The 25050-nt window shown below is 50.3% G+C and overlaps 7 protein-coding genes across 7 annotated transcripts; 4 read left to right on the forward strand and 3 right to left on the reverse strand.

Moving 5' to 3' along the window:
- Positions 1-495: 495 nt before the first annotated feature.
- Positions 496-7351, reverse strand: N7508_007591 (bifunctional carbamoylphosphate synthetase/aspartate transcarbamylase; the record flags this gene model as incomplete). Its single annotated transcript, XM_058465655.1, has 3 exons — positions 496-549; positions 601-6581; positions 6655-7351. The coding sequence occupies 3 exons, from the start codon at positions 7349-7351 to the stop codon at positions 496-498; spliced, it is 6732 nt and encodes a 2243-aa protein (XP_058316983.1).
- Positions 7352-8259: 908 nt separating this feature from the next.
- N7508_007592 (uncharacterized protein) lies at positions 8260-11654 on the forward strand (the record flags this gene model as incomplete). Its single annotated transcript, XM_058465656.1, has 3 exons — positions 8260-8521; positions 8578-9575; positions 9627-11654. The coding sequence occupies 3 exons, from the start codon at positions 8260-8262 to the stop codon at positions 11652-11654; spliced, it is 3288 nt and encodes a 1095-aa protein (XP_058316984.1).
- A 933-nt stretch (positions 11655-12587) lies between these two features.
- N7508_007593 (cation:proton antiporter) lies at positions 12588-14440 on the forward strand (the record flags this gene model as incomplete). The annotated part of the gene is made up of 7 exons (XM_058465657.1): positions 12588-12624; positions 12681-12887; positions 12955-13080; positions 13133-13183; positions 13249-13369; positions 13437-13977; positions 14033-14440. The coding sequence occupies 7 exons, from the start codon at positions 12588-12590 to the stop codon at positions 14438-14440; spliced, it is 1491 nt and encodes a 496-aa protein (XP_058316985.1).
- A 122-nt stretch (positions 14441-14562) lies between these two features.
- On the reverse strand, positions 14563-17224 carry N7508_007594 (potassium ion transporter; the record flags this gene model as incomplete). The annotated part of the gene is made up of 10 exons (XM_058465658.1): positions 14563-14815; positions 14881-14924; positions 14978-15692; positions 15752-16205; positions 16256-16297; positions 16360-16499; positions 16558-16735; positions 16804-16940; positions 17003-17123; positions 17188-17224. 10 exons carry the CDS (start codon positions 17222-17224, stop codon positions 14563-14565), a joined length of 2121 nt encoding a protein of 706 aa, XP_058316986.1.
- Positions 17225-18294: 1070 nt separating this feature from the next.
- Positions 18295-19121, forward strand: N7508_007595 (synaptobrevin family protein; the record flags this gene model as incomplete). The annotated part of the gene is made up of 2 exons (XM_058465659.1): positions 18295-18329; positions 18401-19121. 2 exons carry the CDS (start codon positions 18295-18297, stop codon positions 19119-19121), a joined length of 756 nt encoding a protein of 251 aa, XP_058316987.1.
- Positions 19122-20726: 1605 nt separating this feature from the next.
- N7508_007596 (60S ribosomal protein uL24) lies at positions 20727-21379 on the reverse strand. Its single transcript, XM_058465660.1, has 3 exons — positions 21329-21379; positions 21145-21257; positions 20727-21015 (listed from the first exon to the last, which is right to left on the reverse strand). The coding sequence occupies exons 1-3, from the start codon at positions 21345-21347 to the stop codon at positions 20743-20745; spliced, it is 405 nt and encodes a 134-aa protein (XP_058316988.1). The 5' UTR covers positions 21348-21379; the 3' UTR covers positions 20727-20742.
- Positions 21380-21770: 391 nt separating this feature from the next.
- Positions 21771-24866, forward strand: N7508_007597 (putative C2H2 finger domain protein; the record flags this gene model as incomplete). Its single annotated transcript, XM_058465661.1, has 1 exon — positions 21771-24866. One exon carries the CDS (start codon positions 21771-21773, stop codon positions 24864-24866), a length of 3096 nt encoding a protein of 1031 aa, XP_058316989.1.
- Between the last annotated feature and the right edge of the window lie 184 nt (positions 24867-25050).

The raw sequence follows: 25050 nt of genomic DNA on the forward strand, positions 1-25050 counted from the left end.
GGCCTGGAGCTTGGAAAGACCTCAGCAGGTAGAACCCAGGCGAGAGGGTCATATGAGATGGCATAGCCGAACACATAGATATTGAAATGGGTGGCACATACTGGAATATCAAAAATTCGTAAAATTGATTCAGACACAGCTGATCGAAACTGATATAAAATGTCATGCAAATAAATCGCCCAAAAGAAAGACATGCCAAAAACACAAAAAAAAAAAGAGAAAACGCCAAGCCAAATCCAAAACACACGCCACGCAAAACACGACACACAGAACACACACATAACACACACATATAAAACCATAAAATATAAAATATTGACATACAGAGGAGTTCATGATAAGGAGATTCATCTAAATCTATACAGCTACGGGCATAAAACTTTTCAAAAACATAACGAAAAAAAAAAAGGAAAACATGTCTTGCGTGATCAAATGCATGGCGCTTTTGAATGCCCAATCCCCAGAAAATTATAGTGGCAGTGGATATTCAAGTTCTCATGCCAGGACCAGAGCGAGCAGGGCCATGCGGCAGTAAAGGCCGTAGCGCATCTGAGAAGAAGTTAGTATATAATCTTGTGAAGGGGGCGAATTGAAACATACCTGGCGGAAGTAAGCAGCCCGCTGGTCGAAGTCGACCTCCTCAGCGATCTCGGCGTTGCGAGGCAGAGGGTGCATGACGACCATGTGGCCCTTGGCGTGCTTAAGCAGAGCGTTGTCAATGACGAAGCTGTTCTTAAGAGCCTCGTACTGGGCGAGATCGGCGAAACGCTCCTTCTGGACACGAGTGGAGTACAGAATGTCAGAGCGGGCAACGATCTCAGGAGTCAGCTCCTCCGACTCAAGGACCAACTGTCCGGAAGTAATGATCTGCTGGCGGACCTCCTCGGGAAGAGCAAGAGCCTTGGGGGCGACCAGCTGGATGCGGACATCGTAGAACTGGAGGAGCTTGATGAGGGAGTGGACGGGGCGGCCGTACTTGAGGTCACCAGTGAAGGTGATGGTCAAGCCGGTGACGGTACCGAGCTCCTCACGGATGGTAAACAGGTCCAGGAAGGCCTGGGTGGGGTGCTCGAGGGAGCCGTTACCACCGTTGATGACAGGGACCTGGGAGAACTTGGCCGCGATCTCAGTGCTGCTGGCGTCGGGGTGACGCAAAACAATGGCATCGCCGTAGCAGCCGAGGGTGCGGATGGTGTCCTGGAGAGTCTCGCCCTTCTTGGTGGAAGAGTGCTCGGTCGAGATGGCGATGGTACGTCCACCGAGGCGCTGCATGGCAGCGTCGAACGAGGCCGAGGTGCGGGTCGAGGGCTCGTAGAAGAGAGTAGTCAGGACACGGCCCTTGAGGATGTCAAGGACACCCTGGCGCTGAACACCGAGACGCATCTCCTGGGCGACAGTGAACAGCAAGTGCAGGTCAGCACGAGTGAACTGGTTCACGGACAGGACGTGCTTGCCGCGGATCTTGGAGCGCGAGAGCAGGTCGGCCATGTTGGAAGAACCCTGGGACGAGGGGTAGAGAGGGGGTCCAAGTTCACCAATGGCAGGCACGGTGTTGTCCATGTTCTTCTGGCGGCGGCCAGGGGTGCCAGAAAGAGACTGGTGACGGTCGAGGGAGCTCTCAGGGCGAACCATGGGGGTCATCGCAGGCGAGGCAGGAAGGATGCGGTGGGCAGACATATCGGTACCTTTGATAGCATCCTTGATGATCTCGCCATCGAGGCAAGAAGTCTTGCCCTGGAAGATAACACGCTGGACGGAGCCACGCATCACCTTGCCGTTGAAGGGAGAGCTGGCATCGGGGCTCTGGAAGACGTATGGGCGGTCAACCTCGATCTCGAGGGAGCTGTCAGCCTGGTCGTGCAGCTCGAAGATCTTCTTGGGGTTCTCGTAGAGGCGAGCGGTGATGTCCTCAACGGTCAGACGGCCCTCAGCGACGGCAGTGAACAGGAGAGGAAGTGACTCCGCAATACCAGTCTCGGGGGTTGCGGCCTTGCCAGCAAGCTGGAAGGGGATGCTGCCAATCGAGAAGACATCGATGGTGCTCATGTGGTCCCACAGTGATTTCTGGTCCTCAACGGTAGGCAGGAAGCTGGAGGCCGGGTAGTCCTTCTGAGAAAGGAAGAGGCAGTAGATGGAGACATCGCAGGTCACCTTCAGGCCCTTTTCCTTGCTCAGAGCAATGAGGGTAATGTCCTCCTTGGAAGTCACGTTCAGAACGTGAATGTTGCGACCGTGGAGACTGGCCAACAACAGAATGGAGGCAAGGTCAGTGCTCTTGGCATCGGTGATCAGAGGCTTGCTCGAGGGCCAGGCGCTGAAGTGGTTGGTGACAGTGGCGACCTTGTTGATGTTGCCAGAGAGGTGGTTGAAGGGGATGAACAGAGATCCAACCTCACCGGTCACCTGGATGATCTGATCCGAGTTGGTGGCGGTGGCAGCGACGGAGAGGTTGAAGTCACAGAGAGACTTGTCCTGGGCGTTCTTCTGGACAATCTTCAGGTCGCTGGCCTGGGTGACTGAGGTGTCAACGCCAACGGGCATCACACGGATCATGCTGAAACCACCTGCGAGCGAGGCCTTGGAGACAGCCTCGAAGTCGTTGGAACCAGCAGAGACCAGGTTGGGGACAAAGGCCGCAATGTTGATCAGACCGGGCAGAACAACAGTGCGGTGGCTGGTCTGGAAATCAGCGGTGATGATGTTCAAAGGGAAGTGGCGAGCAATGGCCTCAATCAGGATCTTGGCGTTCTTGACGTTGGTGACCAGAGGAGTCTGGTAGTCAACAGCCATACGACGAGTGCGGTAACCCTTGGACATGTAGTTGGCAGGGCGACGGAAGCGGTTGTTCGATGGCAAGTTGACGTACAAGTCAATCAGGTTGTTGGACAAGTGCTGAGTGAGAGAGTACTCGGACTTCATGTCCTCTTCCTCGTGATCGGGAAGGTGCTCGAGGTACTTGACAGTCACACCGTGCTCCTTCAGGAAATCAGCAGTACCAGCGGTGGCAAACAAGTTGTAACCGAGCTGGGAGAGCTTCTGAATGGAAGGCAGCATCTCCATCTTCTCCTTGTAGGCACCAATGGAGAACAGGATGTTGCGACGGGGCAGCTTGAATCCGGTGGACAGCAGGGCCTTGAGGTAGGCCTCGTATTTGTCACGACCGAACGAAGCGACCTCACCAGTGGAAGCCATCTCGACACCCAGAACGGGGTCAGCGCCGGAGAGACGGGAGAACGAGAACTGAGGAACCTTCACACCAACGTAGTCCTTGGGGACGTTGACAGGGGGGTACTCCTGGAAGGGAGCACCGATCATGGCCTTGGTGGCCATCTCGATCAGGTCGACACCCATAACCTTGGACACGAAGGGGAACGAACGCGAGGCACGAACGTTGCACTCAATGACCTTGATGTCGTTGTCCTTGGCAATGAACTGGATGTTGTAAGGGCCGGTCACGTTGAGGGCGTTTCCAATCTTGCGGGTGGCCTCAACAATACGACGGACAGTCTCCTCGCTAAGATCCTGGGGAGGCAGGATCAGTGTAGCGTCACCAGAGTGAACACCGGCGTTCTCGACGTGCTCAGAGATGAAGTGACCAACCATGACACCATTAAGGGCAACAGCGTCCATCTCAATCTCCTTGGCGTTCTCGATGTACTTGGTGATAACAACGGGGTGCTCACGCGAGACATCGGCAGCTTGGCCGAGATAGCTGGCGAGATCGTGCTCGGAGTAGACAGTGTTCATGGCAGCACCAGACAGGACATAGGAAGGACGGACCAGCACAGGGTATCCGACCTTGTCACAGAAACCGCGGGCTTCTTCGATGGAGGTGAGTTCCTTCCAGGCGGGCTGATCGACCTCGATACGGTCCAACATACGGGAGAACTTGTAACGGTTCTCGGCACCGTCGATCATCTCAGGAGAGGTACCAAGGATGTTGACGTTGAGGCGGTGCAGGGGCAGAGCGATGTTGTTAGGGGTCTGTCCTCCCATAGACATGATAACACCGCTGGAGGTTTCCAACTGGTAGATGTCGAGCACAGTCTCGAGGTTGATGTTCTCGAAGTACAAGCGGTCGGCCTCATCGTAATCGGTACTGACAGTCTCAGGGTTGTAGTTGACCATGATAGTCTTGTGGCCTTGCTCACGGAGAGTACGGATAGTGCGCACAGAACACCAATCGAACTCGACGGAGGAACCGATACGGTAGACACCAGAGCCCAGAACCATAATGCCGTGATCGTCGAACGACAGATCGTGCTCGGATGCATTGTAGGTGAGGTAAAGGTAGTTGGTCACAGCGGGGAACTCAGCGGCGACAGTGTCGATCTGCTTGACAATAGGCATGATACCAGCCTCAACACGCATACGGCGGACAGCCAGCTCGTTGGAGTCCAGGAAGTTGGCGAGCTGGCGATCGGAGAAACCGAGCTGCTTAGCCTGGCGGATCATAGGCACAGGCACAGAGGTAGCGTTGAAGGTGGACATGGACTTGCCGAAGTCGTTCAAGCCCTTGAGGCGAGAGAGGAACCACTTGTCGATGTTAGTGAGCTTCCAGATGTCATCAACGGTGTAGCCAGCAGCCATGGCGTTGGCAATGGCGAACAGACGCTGGTCGGAAGGAGTCTGAAGCTCGGCGTCGATGGACATAAGGGCATCAGTGGCGCTGAAACCAAGGTTGTGGAAATCAACGGAACGGATGGCCTTTTGAATGGCTTCTTCGAAGGTTCGGCCAATGCTCATGACTTCACCAACACTCTTCATGGAAGAACCGAGCTGGGTGGAGACACGAGTGAACTTCTTCAGATCCCAGCGGGGAATCTTGACCACACAGTAATCGAGTGAGGGCTCGAAGCAAGCACAGGTGGACTTGGTGACCGAGTTCTTGATCTCGTTCAGAGGAATACCGAGACCCAACTTGGCAGCGATAAACGCAAGAGGGTAACCGGTAGCCTTAGAGGCCAGAGCCGAGGAACGAGACAGACGGGCGTTGACCTCGATAATGCAGTACTCCCGGGAGAAGGGGTTGAGGGCGTACTGGATGTTACATTCACCGACAACCCCGAGGTGTCGAATGACGTTAACAGCGGTGGTACGCAACATGTTGTAGTCCTCGTCGGAAAGAGTCTGAGAAGGAGCCACGACAATGGAGTCACCAGTGTGGATACCAAGGGGATCGAAGTTCTCCATGTTACAGACAGTGATACAGTTGTCCTGGGCATCACGAACAACCTCGTATTCGACCTCCTTCCAGCCCTTCATACTGCGCTCAATCAGAACTTGGGGACTGACAGCCAGGGCCTTGGTGCAGAGCTCCTTCAGTTCATCCATGTTGTTGGCGAAACCAGATCCGAGACCACCAAGAGCGTAGGCAGCACGAACAATAACGGGGAATCCAATGGCCTCAACGACCTGGAGAGACTCCTCAAGGGTGGAAGCGGAGGCAGATTTGGCACACTTCTCGTTGATGGAGTCCATGCTACGGGCGAACAGCTCACGATCCTCAGTGGTAATGATGGTGTCAATGGGGGTACCGAGAACCTGAACGCCGAGCCCCTCGAACTCATCCTTGAGCTGGATACCAACAGAGAGGGCAGTCTGACCACCGAAAGTGACGTAAATAGCATCAGGACGCTCGTGCTTGATGACCTTGCGGACAAAGTCGGCGTTGACGGGCAGGAAGTAGACCTTGTCAGCCAGACCCTTGGAAGTCTGAATGGTGGCAATGTTGGGGTTGATCAGGATAGTGTAGATACCCTCTTCCTTCAGAGCCTTGATGGCTTGACTGCCGGAGTAATCAAACTCTCCAGCCTGGCCAATGCTGAGACCACCGGAACCGAGAACCAGGACCTTCTTGACCGAGACACGGGGAGCAGCAAGGACGTTGTCGGCCTTGGCGCCACCGGGGAAAGAAACGGGCAAGTTGAGAGCCTCGGGAGAGGCAATGGTAGACTGGATAGTGTTGATGAAGACATCGAACAGGTACTCGGTGTCGCGGGGACCGGGGGTGCTCTCGGGGTGGAATTGCACACTGAAGAAGGGACGGCTGGTGTGACGAATACCCTCGTTGCTGCCATCGTTGGCGTTGACAAACAGCTCCTCCCAGCCGTTCTTGAGGCTGCTGGCGTCCACGGCGTAACCGTGGTTCTGAGAAGTGATGTGACACTTGCCGGAGAGCATGCTTGTACAGGGAATGTTGTGACCGCGGTTACCGAACTTCATCTTGGAAGTCTGGGCGCCGACGGAGCGGGCAATCAACTGGTGACCCAAGCAGATACCGAAAACGGGTGTGCGGGCATCCTCGAACATCTTGGCGAGGTTCTTGATGGTGACCTCCAAGGTGGCAGGGTCACCGGGACCGTTGGACACAAACAGACCGTCGAAGTCCTTTCCAGCGAGAGTAGGGAAATCGTAGTCCCAAGGGACAACCAAGACTTCCACACCGCGGGAAAGCAGACAACGCAGCTGGTTGTACTTCATACCAACATCCAAACAGAGCACACGGACTCCACGGCCTGAGGGGTGCTTGAGGGCGATGTTCTCGGGTGGTGTGAATAGGCGGGGCTCGCGGATGGAGACTGTAGTTTAAGAAAGATACAGTCAGAAAGCCAATTCTTGTTTCCTCGCAACTTAACCTGGTAGGTCACTCACCCTCAGCCACGAGGTTCTTTGTGTTGGGGTCGACCCATTCGGTCTCCTCGAAGTGGGACTTCCAGTTGGCACCGGCGATGCCAGCGGCATCGGCGGCACCATCCTTTTGCAGCAGCATGCGACCCAGCATACTACCGGTCTGACGCAGGCGCTTGGTGAGAGCACGAGTGTCAACACCGTGCATGGCAGGAACACCCTGCTCCTTGAGCCATTGACCGAGCGAGGTCTTGGCCAAGAAGTGCGAGTAGTCCTCGCCGGCGTAGGCTGCCACCACCAAGCCGGCAACGTGGATCTGGTTGGACTCGAAGTGCTTGGGGAGGTCCTTCAGGAGCTCATCCATCTCATCCTGTGCGGGGACACCGTAGTTACCCACAAGTGGGAAAGTGATAACCAGGATCTGACCGCGGTATGAGGGATCGGTGATGGACTCGGGGTAACCGACCATACCGGTCTGGAAGACCAATTCACCAGAAATGCTTTTCTCGGCACCAAAGTTGTAACCCTGGTAGACTGTGCCATCGGCCAACTCGAGGGAAGTCATGCGGCCGCTGCCACCCCGGACCGGGATGGAGGCAGGCTTGATCACTGTACCGCGGACAGAATCCATGATGGGCAGAGAGTCTTGGTATGCAACAGGTCCTCCCAGCTTGGGACTAGTAGGCAAAATTGTGTCGTCGAGGGAATTGGCGTGGGACATGGCAATTGGAGGGGACAAGTCCTCTCGAGGACGAAATTCGTGAAAGCAGGTCCTAATTCAGCATTCGCTATAGGAGAGGAACTTTTGGAGTAAACAGAAAAAAAGAAATCGCAAAAAAGGAGTATAGATAAAAAGAGTAGTGCTGCAACCAGCTGGTTGGAGGAGGAAGAGAAGAAATCTCGGCAGAAAATATTTTCATGCATTTTGAGCCCCACTTCTGTTTTCGGTACATTTCACCGCAGAGATTTCTGGTATGTCATAGTCCACTACTTAGTACTGTTGTTACTTACATTCTGCCTATTTGGCTAGTATTCTAGTATTCTATATGGTATCATAACAGACATTTTCTTGTTCACCCAAAAGTCCCTAGCTTAAGCTACCTGCATGCATATGATATATTCCTAGGCGGTGGGCCGATAACAGTATCAGCCCTGTTTGATATTAATTAACGGCGATTTATAGTGGAATTAGTCAGTGAACACCGTGAATACATGGTGCTATAAGCATACAGCCAGTCGACTATTGACAGCTAATCTCCAAGTTTAGATATATCAACTGTCCTAGGAGGTGGCAATTTGAGTTACCGGTATTGCCCGTCCCACCTGCACGCGTGATCGAAGTTAGATGTACTCAAAAACCAGTATATGCGACAATTGACAGGCAAATCACACATTCTTCACTACAAAAAAACCGTGCTACTGAAATCTGTACTATGACGTGGGGGAACACAGCACTAAGATAGCTCCGACTAGATCCCGCTTTTTGTCTCAACTTCAACCTCATATCTTCGACTGTACTGTGTTTTTCTTTTTTTCTCTTTCTTTTCTCACACTAGCCTCCGTGATGCTCTAACGCTCCTCTCCCTTGATTTACCTCGGTTATGCAAACCCTGACCACCGCCTACCACCATGTTCGCGTCGCTGCTGCGTCCCAAACGCCAACGCGATCAGGTTGATCAGTCGCCTTTTTCAACCCCTTCTCCATGGTATCGTGGCCCGCGCGATGACCCCCGACGTGTCAACAGGTCCGGCGATAGTAGCGAGGATGATGCGCCGGAGCTTCATGGGATCGATGAAGAAGACATGGACGAGGACTGGGACGGAGAGGAAGAGGAAGATGGCCCACTCGAGTCAACACCTCTCTTGCCCATGTTCTCTGCGTCGCATCTCGGTACCAAATCTCCCTGCTGAATGCCCAAGCCTATATTAACAATGTTCGATGACTAGACGCGCTGCCCGTTTACAACATCACTCATGCCATCCGTCCATTGATTGCCTCTCGATGCGAAACAACCTTGACATGGGATCAATTACGTTCGCCGCAGGTGTCCCAGTTCCTGATCAAGCCGATACTGCAGAAGATTATGTCAACTCAGTTTTCACGCGCGACACTCTACGCACTGATGGCCAATTGTCTACAATTTGAGAAGGAAATGCATCTGAGTCCGGGGAATAGCGGGGCAAATCAGACACGGGCCATGGTGAGCGAACTATTGGCGATCAAACTGCTCAGGGAATATTCGACGCGTGAGTTGATTGATGCGTTGTCGTATGAGTTCTATCCGCTCCAAGGCCAAGACTCTTCCACTGCATTGGCACCCGGTCCCCAGAGAAAACGGGTAGTTGTTGCCCGCGTCTCTTGTCTAGAGGTGGCTATTCGCGCACAGGCTAAACGGTTTTTGGCCCATCCTGTGGTTGTGCAGCAATTGGAAGCTATTTGGGCTGGAACAGTTGTCTTTCACTCGGCTGCCGACAACTTACATCGCCGTGTGAATAGGAACCGAGGAGATATGGACTATGGAACATCAATAGACCAGAATGGAACCCTCGGAACAACACCAAGCAATGGAACCCTTCGACGCTCAGTGTCTCTTTACAACCCCCGTGATGCATCTCTGTTCAAGTTGTCACGGTTGCGAGTGCCACGCTATCGACAATTTCTTTCCACCTTGTCCTATGCAGTGCTCTTAGGGCTGTTTCTAGCTGTGCTGGAACAGCGCAGCCGTAGAATCACATCACTCGAGGTTGTGTTTTGGTTCTGGAGTACCGGCTTCATGCTTGACGAAATTGTGGGATTCAATGAACAGGGATTCAGCCTCTATTTAATGAGTTTTTGGAATCTTTTCGACTTGGGCATCCTGCTATTGCTTTTCGCGTATTATTGTTTGCGGATCTACGGATCATTCTTGACCTACCCTAGAAGCCAACTGGTCACAGACCAAGCTGTAAGTATCGCCATGCTTCTACTCATCCTGCCTCCATACTAACTGATTCAGTTCGATGTTCTTGCGGCCACGGCACCCTTGCTATTCCCTCGGTTGTTCTCCATCTTGGACCATTATCGCTACTTCTCGCAACTGCTGATTGCGTTCCGAATCATGGCATCTGATCTGATTGCAGTCTTTGTCCTCATCGTCATTGCCTGTTCTGGGTTTTTTGTCGCATTCTTAAGCTTTGGTGACAGCAATTCCCCAAAAGTGGTGGCATATGGTTTGTTCCAAATGTTGATGGGCTTTACACCTACTGCATGGGCAATGTGGGATGAGTACAATTTCTTAGGAAAGGCGATCCTAACGGTTTTCCTATTTATTTGTCATTTCGTCGTCGTCACGATCTTGATTACTGTTCTGACCAACTCCTTCATGAGGATTGTCCAAAATGCCAATCAAGAACACCAATTCCTGTTTGCCGTCAACACCATCTCGATGGTCAAGTCCGATGCCTTGTTCTCCTATGTGGCACCGGCAAATGTCATCGCCTGGCTGGTGACACCGTTCCGATACTTAATGCCTTTCCGGGAGTTCATTCGGCTGAACCGGACCATTATCAAGATCACCCACCTACCCATTCTCTTTACAATTTTCCTCTATGAGAAGACGATTCTTAGTGCGCAATTTATTCAGCCGATGGATCTTATTGAGCCGACATCACCAAATGTGACTTCAGCTCCCAAGCAATGGGGGCCTAGTCGATTCCGCGGGTTTAGCAGCAGGGTATCACGTATGGTACGAGCACCATCAGTGGCCACTTTCCAGAAAGATCAAGCATTAGAAGAAGTGTTCCGACGGCCATACAGTGACGATCGAATTCGACGTCCACCAAGTACTGTGCACGAACGCCAGACCGACAATGTCATCAAAGACTGGATGCAGGAAGTTGGTTCTGGGCCAGCCAACGGCCCTGATGAGCAAGATTCTGTCGTGGTGGACCATCTTGAGAGGGACCCACGACGACCCAAGCTTCCCTTCCGCAGTCAATTGACCTCTCGCCCTCGCAACTTTACAGAAACGACCCGGTCAGTGGCCTCAAATCCCGAAGACCGAACAAGTCGGATCGCAAGTCCAATGATTCGGCCTCGGCGCACAAGACTTGGCTCACCCAGTCACAAACGAGCGCCCTCGCACCATACGGATATGGAGGGCGATGATGAGTTGACCAGCAATGATGGAGACTCAAATGACGACAAACACTCGGCCCCAGGATATATCGGTAACACTCTGGATCAGGCCGAAGCCTCCGAAAAACCTTCGCCTAAGTTCTACAGCTCTCGCCCGTCTACCGCAAGGATGATTTCTCGCCGCAACAGTCCGACCAGACGTCCCAGACACAATCGCAATGCTTCTGGTGTCACCATGCTGTACAACCCGGTAGGATCCCCGAACGAAGAGACCGATGGCCAGACTACACCTCCACGACCCAACGCAGACTCCTCCGACGAGGAGCGTATGCCTGTTGTCTCTGCTTCAATGGACCAGGGCACCATGAAACGACACATCCTGGACGTTTCTCGGCCTCGAAACTCCCCCCTCGCACTCAATCAGATGTCCGTCCCAGAACTGGACAGCATCTATCTATCTGATCGACAAACAGTGGCACAGCCTCGCTCCTCTCTGCTTTTTGATCTCGGTTCTGACCTCGGCGACAACAAGGCAGTAGCAGGCGGCTTAAGCGGTTTCCCTGGTGCAGTCCCATCCAGCTTCCAAACACAGATGGGTTTCGCTGCAGGATTGCGTCGCGATATTCCAAACCAAACCCAAGACATGCTCAGCAAGCTAGTTTTAGCTCGCATGAACAACATCGAAGAAGGATTTCGTGAAGTCATCAAAGAAGTCAAAGATCTCCGCCGCAGCGAATCTAGTCGCAGCCCCAGCCGACCGGATGAAGCTCGCGGAGCAGCTCGTGAGAAAAAGAAGCGTGGGGATAAGAAGAAGCGGAGTCATCCCTCACCTGGAAGCTGGGCCGGCAGTGGTGGAGAGCCCTCGAAGGGCGATGGACCGGGCGATGACACATTGCCATCTACATAATTGTGCATTACGCTTTGCTTTTTCGTGACACCTTGTACAAACCTGTATAGTGTGGAGGGGCTTTTTGATTTCTGATACCTGGCGCTTTAGCTTTACCGCAGATACCATCTCATCCAGCATACATAACGCGAGACCACATTCACTGGTTATGTTCAATTCCGGTTCCAATGAGGTATTTGAATACAAAGGATCAAGGAAACAAGACACTGCTCGGCCTCAAGAAAGGGATATCAAGTTCCCCCGAGGAACCGTTTCGGAAGAATCACTTGTACAACAGAGCTTAGACTTTATGCAGTGCAACAGAACCTTGTCGAGCATGTGGGGATGAGACAATGCATTGTTCACACATTTTGCATACTCTCCACACGAGGGACGTGTTTTTCGGTGCTCTGTGCCATCATTGCAGCTTGGTGGCTAACCGACTATTTGATTGAAGAGTTTGCCACTGAGTGGTTCTTGGTCACATTTGGCATGACTGTTTATAAAGGTAAAGACTTTCAGTTGAAAAGGCAATTGCTTACCGATTCTTCCAATGGAGCAAGTTGGCCATCCTCGGGGCCAAGTAAAGTGGAACGTGTTCTGGGCATCTTCTGGGCATCTTCTGGGCATGACATCGTGATAAAGACCCACGCCACCAAGCCCTATGCAAATCACGCCAGTTGGTAGCAGAAAATCATCATTCTTTTACCATCCGCATTTTAATATATTTTAAGAGGGTTACATCTATCTTGATCACCGGAAGTTACTCTCAAAATCCGTATAGCAAGCCCGAAAGCCCAGTGCTGATGTCACCGACTCGCCGCACGTGACATCCGAAGTGGAATAGCCAAGATGCCCAGAAGTCTCGGCTTTGAGAAGTTTTCTGTGCCTAATTTCTTGTTTTCGATTCTTGTTTCTCTCAATCCTCAACTGAGTTGAACAAGTGGCCTCGTGATGGCTGGTGGTTTCCTTGCGTACCACGAACCTGGTAGTAAGTACAGCCATCACCCCAAGACCCCCGATACGACTTACTCAAACAGAAATTAGTTGTCGAGATCCTAATCATTATCTCGTTCTTTTTCTTCTTATCTCTGGCTGAATATGTCTCTGCTAAGATCATTCGTGCCGGTATCATTGGCCAAATAGCTGTCGGTATTATCTATGGAAAGCCTCTGGCAAATATCCTGGAGATGCCATGGCAGGAAACATTCCTCGCCGTTGGTTATGTTGGCTTGATTTTGATCATCTTCGAGGGTAAACAATCCTCCTATGTCAATTATTGAGCTGCTGCTAATCTTTTTTTTTTTTTTTTTTTTGGTAGGTGGACTCACTGTTCGACTTGACCTCATGAAACAAAACTTCCTTGTCAGTTGTCTCGGAGCTGCAACAGGTGTTTGTTTCCCCATTGGGCTATCTTACCTGCTTTTGTATCTTGGATATGGATATGGTAAGTCGAATGGTTCTTTTTTGTGGTGTTTACTCAACTGATTGTATAAAAGGCGCAGTCGAAACATTCATCATTGGAGCCGCATTATCTGCGACTTCCCTAGGTATGCCATGCCATCCACTTCTGATCGAGATTTTGGTACATTCGGATGCTAACAGGGTATATCAGGAACTACTTTTGCTGTGATTTCGTCGGCTGCCAAGTCCATAGATCTTTCTCAGACTAAAGTAGGGTCAATTCTTGTCAGTGCTGCTGTAATCGATGATGTTGTGGGCCTTGTTCTATCCAGGTAAGTCATCTCTGACTATTTCGGTTTTTCTTGTTAGCATTTCTGGTGCTAATATACTCCCCAACAGTATTATCAGTCAATTGCGTGAACTCTCTGGTCCCGGCGCAGGCGATGTCAATCTTGGTTGGATAATTGGTCGCCCAATCGTGGCTTCTTTTGCCATGGCTGTTCTTACTCCCATTCTCACCAAATGGTTCTTTGCGCCTGTGTTTCGACGATGGATTGAACATTCTTTTGCGAAATACGACCACATTTCTAACTTCATCTTAATGGTCTTGGTGCTATCGGCATTTATCAGTATCGCTGCATACGCGGGCACCTCGGTTCTATTCGGCGCTTTTCTTGCGGGCACATTCCTTACCTACTTGCCGAGCAAGCACCCCGAAGGCCCTTTCGTTGTTCTAAATCGCGAGGAGGGGGAACGCGAAGCTAACAAAAGCCCTACCTTTGTCCACACCTTTGAATGCTATCTTCTGGATGTTCAGAAGTACCTCATGGAACCTCTTTTCTTTGCTAGTATTGGATTTGCAATTCCATTCGTGTCACTATGGACAGGTGAAAGGATATGGAAAGGCATCCTATACACGCTTCTTATGATGTTTGCCAAGGTAAGCTAACTTTATTTTCGGTGCGTTATAGAATCCAGGTTAACAATGTATGCAGTTCGTGGTTGGCGTATGGGTTCCTCTCTGGAAGTTCCTAACACCATCAAAGACAAAGCAAGGTCCCAAAGAGAAAGTCAATCTCCGCGAACAAGCAGATAATTCTACTGAAGTCGAGAAGAGCAAACATGGCTACGGTGCCGCATCTCTTGCTGGATTATTGCTCGGCTCAGCCATGGTGGCGCGTGGGGAGATTGGCCTTTTGATCATTGAGATTGGCTACAATGAAACACCGTACGTGACTGAGGAGGGCTTTATCACTGCCATCTGGGCAATCCTGCTAAACACCATCGTCGGACCTGTCGTCGTAGGTTGTCTTGTCAAATTCTATGGCAAGAAGATTGGAGAGGGTGAATGGGGATTACAGCGGACAGAAATAACGCGAACAGAAGACGACCATCCTGTATAACATACGAGGCTTTAGGCACTCGCGTCTCGGTCTGATGGTCAAATTAGAGAATGCAAGGTCAAGTACAATGAACAGCAACTTGATCAAAATCATGTTCAATAGATCTATGAAGCCAAATTTTGCTAGTTCGTATGATAGCGTTTGATCACAGGTGTTTGTCGGAATTGCCTTCTTCTCCGGTTTGGATCTTCCTCGGTATCGTCTTCCACCAGGCGTTCGCTCGGGAGTACAATGGCACGATCAAGCTTGTATGGCAGTCCTCGGTGACGGCCTCGAATCATCATCGCACAAACAACAAGCTTGCTAAAGACCGTGAACTTGCCACTGAGGGATGTGTTCACTGTCGGATACCCAAGACTTAAGCCGACATTTCCACTGTGAGAAGGTCAGATAAAATTGGAATTACTGTTCAACTGACATGTCAAAAAGAAGGCACTTACTAGGCTGAGACTACCTCGAAGAAAACCGAGAAGACTGAAAAGGCCTAGAAACCATAGGTTAGCAGTCTGGTCACATCGAAAATTAGTGACAACTTACAGGAATCGAGTTGTCTGAAATCTTTCCTGCTTCGGCAATTGTGATCAAAAAGACCCCAATGAAGATGTACCATAAGTCAAAGGTGAGCTGATTCCGAATATGGGCCATGATATAGGATTGACCGTTCGTTTCATCCACGTCGTTTTCTTTAATGTACACCCCCAGGGTCGTTTCTTCGTAGATGTTCGATGCTCTCACGCTAATAGCGATAGGGAAAATGGCCACATACATCATGACCACAAGGCTGAACTGAACACCAGGGCTGACATCCGCCAAATTGAAGGTAGATGTACCTGTATGTCTTGAAGATGCCGATTGGAAGATGGCAGCGAGAACGCGGGGCCCAGCAGCAAGATTGTTCACCGCGGGATTATTCAGATCCAAAACGATAATCAAGAGAACGTCAACAAAATTCATTGCGAACAAGATCCCAAAAAGAATCCATGTGGGCCGACTTGGAAACAGCAGTGTGTAGCATCGTCGTGGGTGATCAAGCAAAAAGCTGAGCGTCTCTTTCATCGATGACTTCTCCGGGCAAAGTTTGTACATGATCCAGATCACAAGTCGTAGCAGACATGGGTAGCAGGTGTTTCCGGCATATGCAAGGAAGCTCATGACAATCAGTGGAAACGTTGCATCTTGAAAGGAAATCATCGAGTCTGGTGTCAGGGTGAAGCCGAGATTGTTCACCATTGTTTGAGCGGAGTAGAATCCCCTAGATCGCGACTATGTTCAGCAAGGTTGTTGGTGTTCAAGGGGAACAGGTACACTAACCACCACACATCACCTTGTCCACATTCAGCGAGGTACTCGCGATACTTCGGATCGGCATGCTGAATCCATCCCACAAGACATATAGCACCGAAAAGGTGTATCCCGATGAAGTAGGCCGTGACAATTTTGAACAAGAGTTTCAAACTCCGGTACTCAATCCCTCCGAGTCTCTCCCGGTCTTCAGTAGTCAAATTGTAAAACTGTGAGTTCCGGCCCATGGATGCTTGCGAGGAGATATTGGGAAGTGCCAACGCTTTGTAGGATGGTTTCTCTTGGGGTGATCGTTTTTGGGGCTTTGTATCAAAGCCTTCCGATCCACCAGGACGAAACATTATCGAAACAACACGCTCAAGCTGGCGTGTGGTGGATGTGATCGTACTGGCGGTTCTCTGGAAGGATGATGGCCTGGGGATATTTGAGTCTGTTGGTCTCAGTTTCATTGACACTGCATCATCTATACATTTGTTAGGATCGATAGTGTGCGAGAACAGACGGATAGCTCACCACCGTCGTTGGTTTCATTCTCGATTTCCACAATGGGACTCCCTAATTTTGAAATTAGAGCTCGGTACGGGTATTGAATATCATTTCAAACTTGCCTCGGTCACGTTTCCATGGAGGAGGGATGTAGAGGGCCTTAGTTGGTCCATCATAATCCGGGACATCATCCCCAAACTGGATAGTTCTTGTAGCAGGTGGAGAGGCGGTTTGAGCTCCATCATCTCGCTTGATGTTTTGCGGCTTGTGTCTATCATTGATGAGCAGCTCGTCGAGAAAGGGACATGGGGCACATAAGTAGCACTGACTTTGTGTTTTTTTGGTTCTCGGAATCCAAAGCAGTCTCCTTTGCGTGTTCTTCAGTGGTATCATAGCGAGACTCGGGCTGTCTCTTGTTGTGTACGCCTTGCGTCTTGTGTGCCTCCGCTTCCACGTCGATGCTGGGGTTTCGACCTCTGGGTGCTTCGGGTCTCAGAAGCGATGAGGCTATAATATTCATCAAAGTATCAGTATTCAATCAGTCAGTTTATTCGGTTTGGGTTAGGTCGTCCTACAGACAGATCGGAGGTGCTTCTCAAACCAGTGAAGTCGCACGACGACCACAATGATATTGACGAACCCTAAGTTGCCCAGGATTGGAATCAGGTAGAGATAGACCTGCTGGTATGTTTTGAGATCTTTGATATCAATACTAAGCTAGTATGTCAGATCGGCCATTCAGTATTCCCTTTGGTTTGGGGTTATGAAACGAACGTGTTGAGCCCCGACTCTGTAGAAGCGCTTGCGCCGAAGAAGAAGGCATCTATTGCCTTCAAGTTCCCATAAGGATAGATAATAACCAAGCTAAGAACGCTCAAGGTAATTATCCATGCATCTGGCGATTTCACGAGTAAGCACAAAAGCAAAAATTATTTTCAACGCCGATAGGCTGTACGAACAATGCAGAACAAGGAAGTTGACTGTGGGCTTCCACATGGCGGGCGTAGAGTTGGAAAGAATGCGCAAGGGGTTGGATGGACGCATGATCCCTTTTATATAATTTTCATCGCACAAAATCTACATGATTATGGTGACATAGGGTGCTGTTTGTGGGGGCTAAGCCACTGCGCGATATATCTACACAAATCAAACCGACCTTGCTACACTTTGGGTCCTGATACCACTGTGCTAACTGATACGTTACAATGAAAAGTTCGATAAGTTATCACCCACGAGTTATTGCCATCTTAGTGTGTATGTCAAATGTGGGTGACAACGTTAATCTTGATTGATACCTTGGTTACATGGTTGGAGATCTATGCAGGCATTCATTCTAGTCATGCAATATGCATGTACACATCTGTAGCTAATTTATTGCAATGCATGATAGTTTTCCAACTGGTATTTTGTGACTCTTATCTGTAAAATCAAATTTCCTTCGCACATTAGCTATTAGGAGAGCTCTTGAATGTGCCGATGCGCGATATTTCTCGACCAATCACTGCCGCTTAGCTATCCGCAACGCCTCCCGCTAGCAACTGCTCTGGTTTTTTATTTTCAGCAGGGAATTCATAAATTTCATTTACAATCTACGGAGGCTGGTCAGAGAATAAAGTTAATGGACTGTGGAAAGAACATGGCATTGAGCCTGTTTTGATTCTGGTACATTTTGATCTAGAGAGAAATGAGAGCTTTATCATCACTTTCCACTAGATTGACGTAGGCCTGAGTTGGTTTCTACATCGCCTTCGCCTTTTTCAACGATTCTACTCTACTTTTCCGGGAATTCATTTGCTCTTCTTGCTATTGTCCATTGCCAACAGCAGGATATACTATCCTCGACCAATCAGAGCTCTTGTGCTAACCCCTGGTTGATGACTCAGCTTTCCGCCGGCGACCTCCAGGGCATCAGGTACTCTTTCAGGCATCGAATGACTTGAGATATTCAGAGCAGAAGGGTACTCTAGACTCTGCTTGGAAATCGCTGGCTTTTTTTGATCCCCCGCCGTCCATCTCTTCTCCACCCCAACTCCAAGTCTCAGAATCCCGCCCACTGACATCATATCATGGCTTCATCCTCGAAGACGAGCTCTTTGCTCTAGTGAGTCCTACCAGTTGGATTGGCAGGTTTCATGTCCATTTGCCAAACTAACCATGCTATCTTGCTTTTAGCTCCTGCATCGCTCATCGAACCACCATCCTGGCTGAGCACTCCTCGCCAGGCGCATCATCAACCTCCGCTTCGTCCCTGGCCTCCATTATCCTCCCAAAGATCACCCATGACAAACCCCAGAAGCTTACTTTCACTCATGAGCGTCTCTTTGTCCACTACATCGCCGACTCGCCAAAAGCAGGTGACGATAGCAATCGCTCGGAGCAAAGCTCGCAGGCACCCCTGAGCTTCCTGGTAGTCGCGTCCGCCGAGCAAGGCCGCCGAATCCCTTTCGCCTATCTTCTGGAAATGAAGCGCAACTTCCTGTCCCGCTACCCACCCTCCACCACAGAATTCTCCTCGCTCCCAGCATACGGCTGTGCCGCCTTCAACGGCGAGCTCCGCTCTCTTCTGCAGACATACAACACAGCTCCTCCAGCCGACTCACTTGCCTCGGCTAAGCGCGAAATTGATAGCGTGCGTGACATTATGACTGAAAATATCGAGCGGGTTCTAGAACGAGGAGAGCGCATCGACTTACTCGTCGACAAGACAGACCGGCTTGGTGGGAGTGCACATGATTTTAGAATGCGCAGCCGGGGGTTGCGGAGACGGATGTGGTGGAAGAACACCAAGCTGATGATTATGATTGTTGTTGTGATTATCTTCTTGCTCTATATCTTTATTGGGATGGGATGCGGGCTTCCTGCATGGGGAAAATGTGTTGGGCACAAGCAATAAGCGATGAACAGGTTATTTTCGCTGGTTTAAAGTCCAATTTTCTTCAGCTGGCTGTTTCAAATTTTCACCAAGTGCATTCTTGATTCTCGATTCTTCGGGCCTACTTCGATTGCCTGAGTTTCTCATGAGATACGATACCGTGTTTTCTGCTTTTTCTTGCATATTTGCTCTATCTGGTACCTTTGATATGTATATTAAAGCCATTTCCTCGTACCACGTTGTGATTGTGATACATTTGAATGCACTTTGTATAGTTGCAATTTGGTTGAAACGGTATACTGGTAGAGTGCATTCATGGCTTTGCTGGAGGAGTGCAATTTTGAGATCGAACAGAGAGTATAAGCCTGAGAAGGTAGGGAGTATTAGATATAAGTATTCAATCTTGCAATATCCGTTTCTGTGGACCCTAGTACCCAAGGCTGCTAACAATCAAGTATCTATGCCATTTGTCTCATAGTTCGTGTGGTTTCGGTTCTCTACATGACAAAATCGCAAATTATTTACGGGCGAGTGGCTGTTAGGTGACAGATAAAAGTTCTTACAGGTGGACTCATTCGGTTGCTATCTCAAGCCTGATATATAACCTGGAATCAACCGGATGTGACATCCACATTCTGATCTTACACCAAACATGACCAGGAACCTTCATTGAGAAAGACACAAAATTGATCAATAGGTTCTCTTGACCCGAAAGTGCCGCATTCTTATTTTGTCCCCACTGGTGCTAGGTTTCAAAGTACACCAATTTGGCATATTGGCAGCGGGCGAGACCCTTTAGGTTAATCATCATTTCCCCATGTTTGCCCCTCAACTGAATTAACCTCTAACCGGTTGGAGCCTTTTGGCCGATCCACCACGGACTGTGTATTAAATTCCCATTGAGTTGTGATCCACACGTTAAGCCGGACGACGAGGCCAACTGCTCATACAGCGAAGACGTACGAAAAGCGGGATGTGTTATCTCAACGATGATTGGATTGACGTGATAGTTTGATAATCCTGATACCCTCCAGCAATGAACAGATCTACAGCTTACATACTATACTCCATCTTGGAGAATCATATACCTCACTTTCAAACCCACTGCGTCCTTGCCATAAGGCTCAGAGTGAGTCTGCAAGCGAGACAGAACGATCCAGCTTCCCAGAAAGTTCTGCAATTCTCTCTACGCCGTTCGTTTACCTCGCCAACCATAGAGTCCGTCCCTAAGGAGCGGGATTGATGAGGAGATAATCTGGCGATACTTGCGGTTCAAGTGAAAGTTTGGAAACGGAAGCACATAAAGTGTCGCTACGAAATCGGAGCGTATAAAAGATCAAACGAGCCGATTGAACACGAAACGAAAGAGTGGTTGAGATCGTAGTGTAGCATTCGACGAAAGATCCTATATGCACATGGAAAGTGAGGAAAGAACGCCAGCCTTGCAGAACAAACTGCGAGTACCAACTCCAGATAGAAAAACAAAAAGAAATTTTTCATTTTTCATTCATCACAATGCACCTGGTTTCATTGGTATATCCTGATGATTGCAGGTTGGACCTCCTTTTCTTGGAGTTCCTTTTTGCACCCGCGCGGTCAAACCGCCATTGCAACATGAACCTAAACCCTACACATAAATCCTTTAAGCGGACTTGTTCTTGACGGCCTCACGACCCTTGGCGGAGCGAGCGAGGATCTCCTCACGGTCCTTGTCGAGGTGGAGCTTGGTGATGACGACGTTGGAGGCGGAGATACCGAGGGGAACGCTCTGGCCGTTGGACTTGTCGCGGACAACACGCTCAACGTGGATAACCCACTTGAGACGGTAGACGGAGGTGATCTTGCCCTCACGGCCCTTGTTGGAGCCACGGACAATGGTGACCTCGTCGTCCTTGCGGATGGGGATGGAGCGGACCTGTCACAAGGTGCTGGTTAGTTTCGGTTCCCTGAGAAGGGGTGTCCCATATCTGATTTCACAAGTGAAAATTCAGACTGGCCGGACCCGAATATGGCAAAATGGAAAAGACGTTTGGTGTGTACGTACTCCGTACTTCTCGCGAAGCTCCTTGGACAGGCTGGCGCTCATGATACGGCGGCGCTCGCTGGAGGGGGCCTGGAAGTGAGCCTTGCGGGACTTGCTCCGCGAAGAGGCGAGGGCTGTGAACATCCATCAGTATTGGGAATTGGCGAAAATCGACAAGGCGAGCGCAAAGCGAATAGGTACACACCTTGGTTGATAACAGTCATCTTGACGGAGCCTCCTGAAGGTGTCGTGAATGGGCGGGTTGTCGTTGGTCGAGGAGAAGGAAATCTTTTGTGGTGGCCGAATATTGGATGTGGGTTGTGCGTCACATGATGCTCCGCTTAGGCTAGGGCTGCAAGTTGGACTGTGATTGGCTGGGAAGATTGGCCCACTTGGACGCGCTTTCACTGCGGTCTTGGCTTACCGCGGTCTGTTTGGACTGCAGATTTGGACTTGAATAGGCTACAAGTCTGAAGGTCTTTCAGAGGGTTTTTTTTCGAGGTATCTTTGAAGATCTCCTTGGAGGGTCTTCTTAGATAGCTTCCATTCTATCCAAACACTCATATCGCCATACCCTACCCAGCCCATTTGATGCGTGCCAACTCTAAAATCTCCCTAGAACCTCAGCGATGTGATACTAGTCTGAAATGGCCAACGGAGACATGGATGGAGTAGATTGGCCGCAGAACTTTCTTTCGAGCGACCAAGCCAATGCCTACCAGAGCGCCAATCAGAACCAAGGTGTCTACGATGCATATCAACATCCTGCTTTCGACGATGCGGCTCAAGCTACGTATATGTACCACCAGTCGCACTCACGGAACCCGGTCTCCTACCTAAAGGCTTCAAACCCTGCAGTTCCGTCGAGGCCAAGCGCGCGACCTACTCCCCCCTCACAACCTATCAACTCCAACAACATCAAGTGGCGTTCCTACCAACACATGATCGGACAGCAAAATCAGCGCACAGTACCACTGCAGTCCTCAGACCCCGACAGTCGCCAACCAAATCCGAGTAATCAGACTTGGTCTGCTCTTGCCGGACAACCGAGTCAACAACAATATCGGCCGACGGCAACACAGGGTTCAGGCTACGAGCGTCCTCAGGCCACTCCGAATAATCAGAATGGACCGATATTCAATCAACATCCGGATCAACAACAGCGGTCGACAGCAACACAACAAAGCTCTCAGAATGCGTGTCAACAGCCGATTTCAAATAACCAGAGCCGATCTGTTTATAATCAACAAAATTCACATGTTTATTCACAGCCATCGAACAACCAGAACTGGCCTCATGATGACCAAAATAGACCCCAGCCACAGTCAGCCATCTCAGACTTGTCGCTCTCACACCAAGCAACCAACTTTATTGACTTGACAAGATCTTCAATCCCCGGAAATGCTCCAAGTTCAGTTGCCAAGCTGGCTCCGATGGTATCACAGCCAAGCACGACTAGCAATAAACACGCTTTTTATCCTTTGCCTGCTCCTGGGTATCATCAGCAGACTCGAGGTCCTCAGACTTCAACGCAGGATGATATTCAGGGCCAACCGCCTGCAAAGATACGGCGCTTAGATAACGGGACTGCTCATGTTGAGTCTGACCAACCGGCACCAGTCAAGTTCAATCAGCCGCCAACCCCGTCCTACCCGCCAACTAACCCGCCGTCATATGCACCTTCAAATTCGCCTGCGCCGATCCAAAACAAGCCAGTCAATCCTTCAATTGAGACGGCTCCCAACGTGCGACCTGCATATAAACCTAACCGCAAGGCAATCAAGAATCGTGATGACCTGGTGAGGCCAATTCGCATGAGTGATGCATTGGTAAAAGTATCATATGACCCTGCTACAATTGCGCGCGATATCCTTATCGCCGCCGGAAAACATCCCAAAATGAAGGGACTGAACCATCACCTACACACATTGAGGGCTAATATTCCTCAAGTGGATCTCAATTCAGACCTGGCAACCTTTCGCTGGGACCTGGTGGATGTTGAACAGAAACCCAGCGCTCTTCCTCCTGCAAAACCTGCTGTTGTTAATGCAAGACCTGCCCCGGCAGCTTCTGTTCCATCACAGTACCATGTTTCTCCTTCTGTCCCTATTACCTCAGCAAGCACCACTCCAGCAGGCTCCATTCCCCAATGGCAGCATATGTATACATATGGGCCTCCTAATATACAAGGGCCTATTCAATCGCAGGGACCGGTTTCTCTGGCACTTTCTGGTCATCCACGGCATTCTGGGCCTCCGCCAAGCTTTGCTACTCCATCAAGTTATGATCCTCCGTCGGGCTTTATTCCTACAAGACACGTCCCTCCCCCACGGCTCTTTAACCAGAGATCTGTTCCTTCAGCGATTTCCGCTCTTCCTGGAGGTTCTGTTCCTGGTAAGGCCATTCCTCCACCTGGTGCTATTCCTCCTGTGAGGACCATTTCTCCACTAGAGCCTACACAGAGAGATGTGCCTTTGACAAGCTCTGTGCTTCCATCGAGCTCTGTGCCTCCACAGGGCTCTGCTCCGCCATCAATTCCTACTCCTACACAGAAGGCCGTTGAAGGGCCTAGCGCGCCACGTGACCCCAACCCTTCACATGATCAGAATAGTTCCCCGCACGTGCCTAGGATCACCGCCTACTCTCCACATGACACACCGTCAACGCGTTCTGCCAGAATTGACGCGCGCGCCCCTCCCGGTGGGTTAAGCTCTTGGGGAACTTTACCCTTCCAACCCCCAACGTACCATTCTCCAAAACGTGCGACAGATCCTTCCAAGTTCCCCTCTGGACTTCCTCGTCTTGATCCAGCTCCAGAACCCTTCGTCTTATCCGACCCACACCCAACTGTTTCACACTCGCCACATACAGAAACAACCAACCCACCTACTCCCACCGGGCAGACTCCCAAGGCCACGCCCAAATTAGGCAAAGGTCCGCGTACCACTAAACCGAATAAAGCCAAACCTACCAACCCGGTCGCACCTAATCAACCTGCTCCGGTGGAGGTAGCTATTGTGACGCCCAAGGCGACTACATCTAAGACTTCATCGAAGGCTACACCGACTTCGGTCACTACTTCCAGCCAGAAGACCAATCCCAAGCTATCCTGCCCACAAGTTGTGATACCGCCGTCGCCAGATAAAATGCAACCAAAGCGAAAGCCCGGTCGACCTCCCAGGGCCAAAGGTGGATCCGCAATGATTGAGGTTGCGATTCCCCTCACACAACCCGTTAATTACCCAATCTTCCACTGCCAATGGGAAGATTGTGTTGCTGAACTTCACAACCTGGACGTACTGCGGTCCCATGTGTCCAAAGTGCACATCCCTTACCACCTCCAGTGCAAGTGGAAAGACTGCGAGGATAAGGAATTTCGGGCTGCTCAACGTCTATTTGAACACATGGCAGAGACTCATTTTGCCAAAATGGCCTGGGAACTTGGCGACGGGCCGACAGTGCCCAAAACCGGTGATTCTGCACAGGCTAGCATCAATGTGACCGATCCGAGTGCGCGCAAAGGAACCATGGCCTTGCCTGTTGATGAACATCAAGTAAAGGCTTTCAGCAAAGCCCACGGGACGTCAACCGAGAAATTGAAGGCTCGCGATTTGTTTCAAGCTGGTCAGCAGTGGAAAAAGAGGACGGGACCAGCTCTAGGACCGAGTGACAGCCCTTCCTCCACACCTGACCGACAAGTCAACCTTGACTGCGATGAGGTGTGCTACATCAGCAGCGACTGAGTTCCAATCTGAGATACCCTTGATTTTCATTTTCATTTTCGGGCATTGCATGAGGTGTGGCGTTGATTAAGTTTACAATTGAATGACGCTTTATGATTTACATGTCCTTCAGGTTCGGTTACACTGACGAGTTTACTAAAGCATTCAAGTCATGACAAAGGCGGTTGCCAATTGCTGGATGAAC

The sequence above is a fragment of the Penicillium antarcticum genome, assembly GCF_028974205.1.
Source record: "Penicillium antarcticum strain IBT 31339 chromosome Unknown utg000008l_segment0_segment0, whole genome shotgun sequence".
NCBI lineage: Eukaryota > Fungi > Ascomycota > Eurotiomycetes > Eurotiales > Aspergillaceae > Penicillium > Penicillium antarcticum.

What these genes read in the sequence shown, in the direction of transcription:
- N7508_007596 (XM_058465660.1), bottom strand. An exon ending in AGCTTCGCGAGAAGTACGGA is followed by an intron (nt 21,016 to 21,144) that starts GTACGTACACAC and finishes ACCTTGTGACAG; the next exon opens with GTCCGCTCCATCCCCATCCG.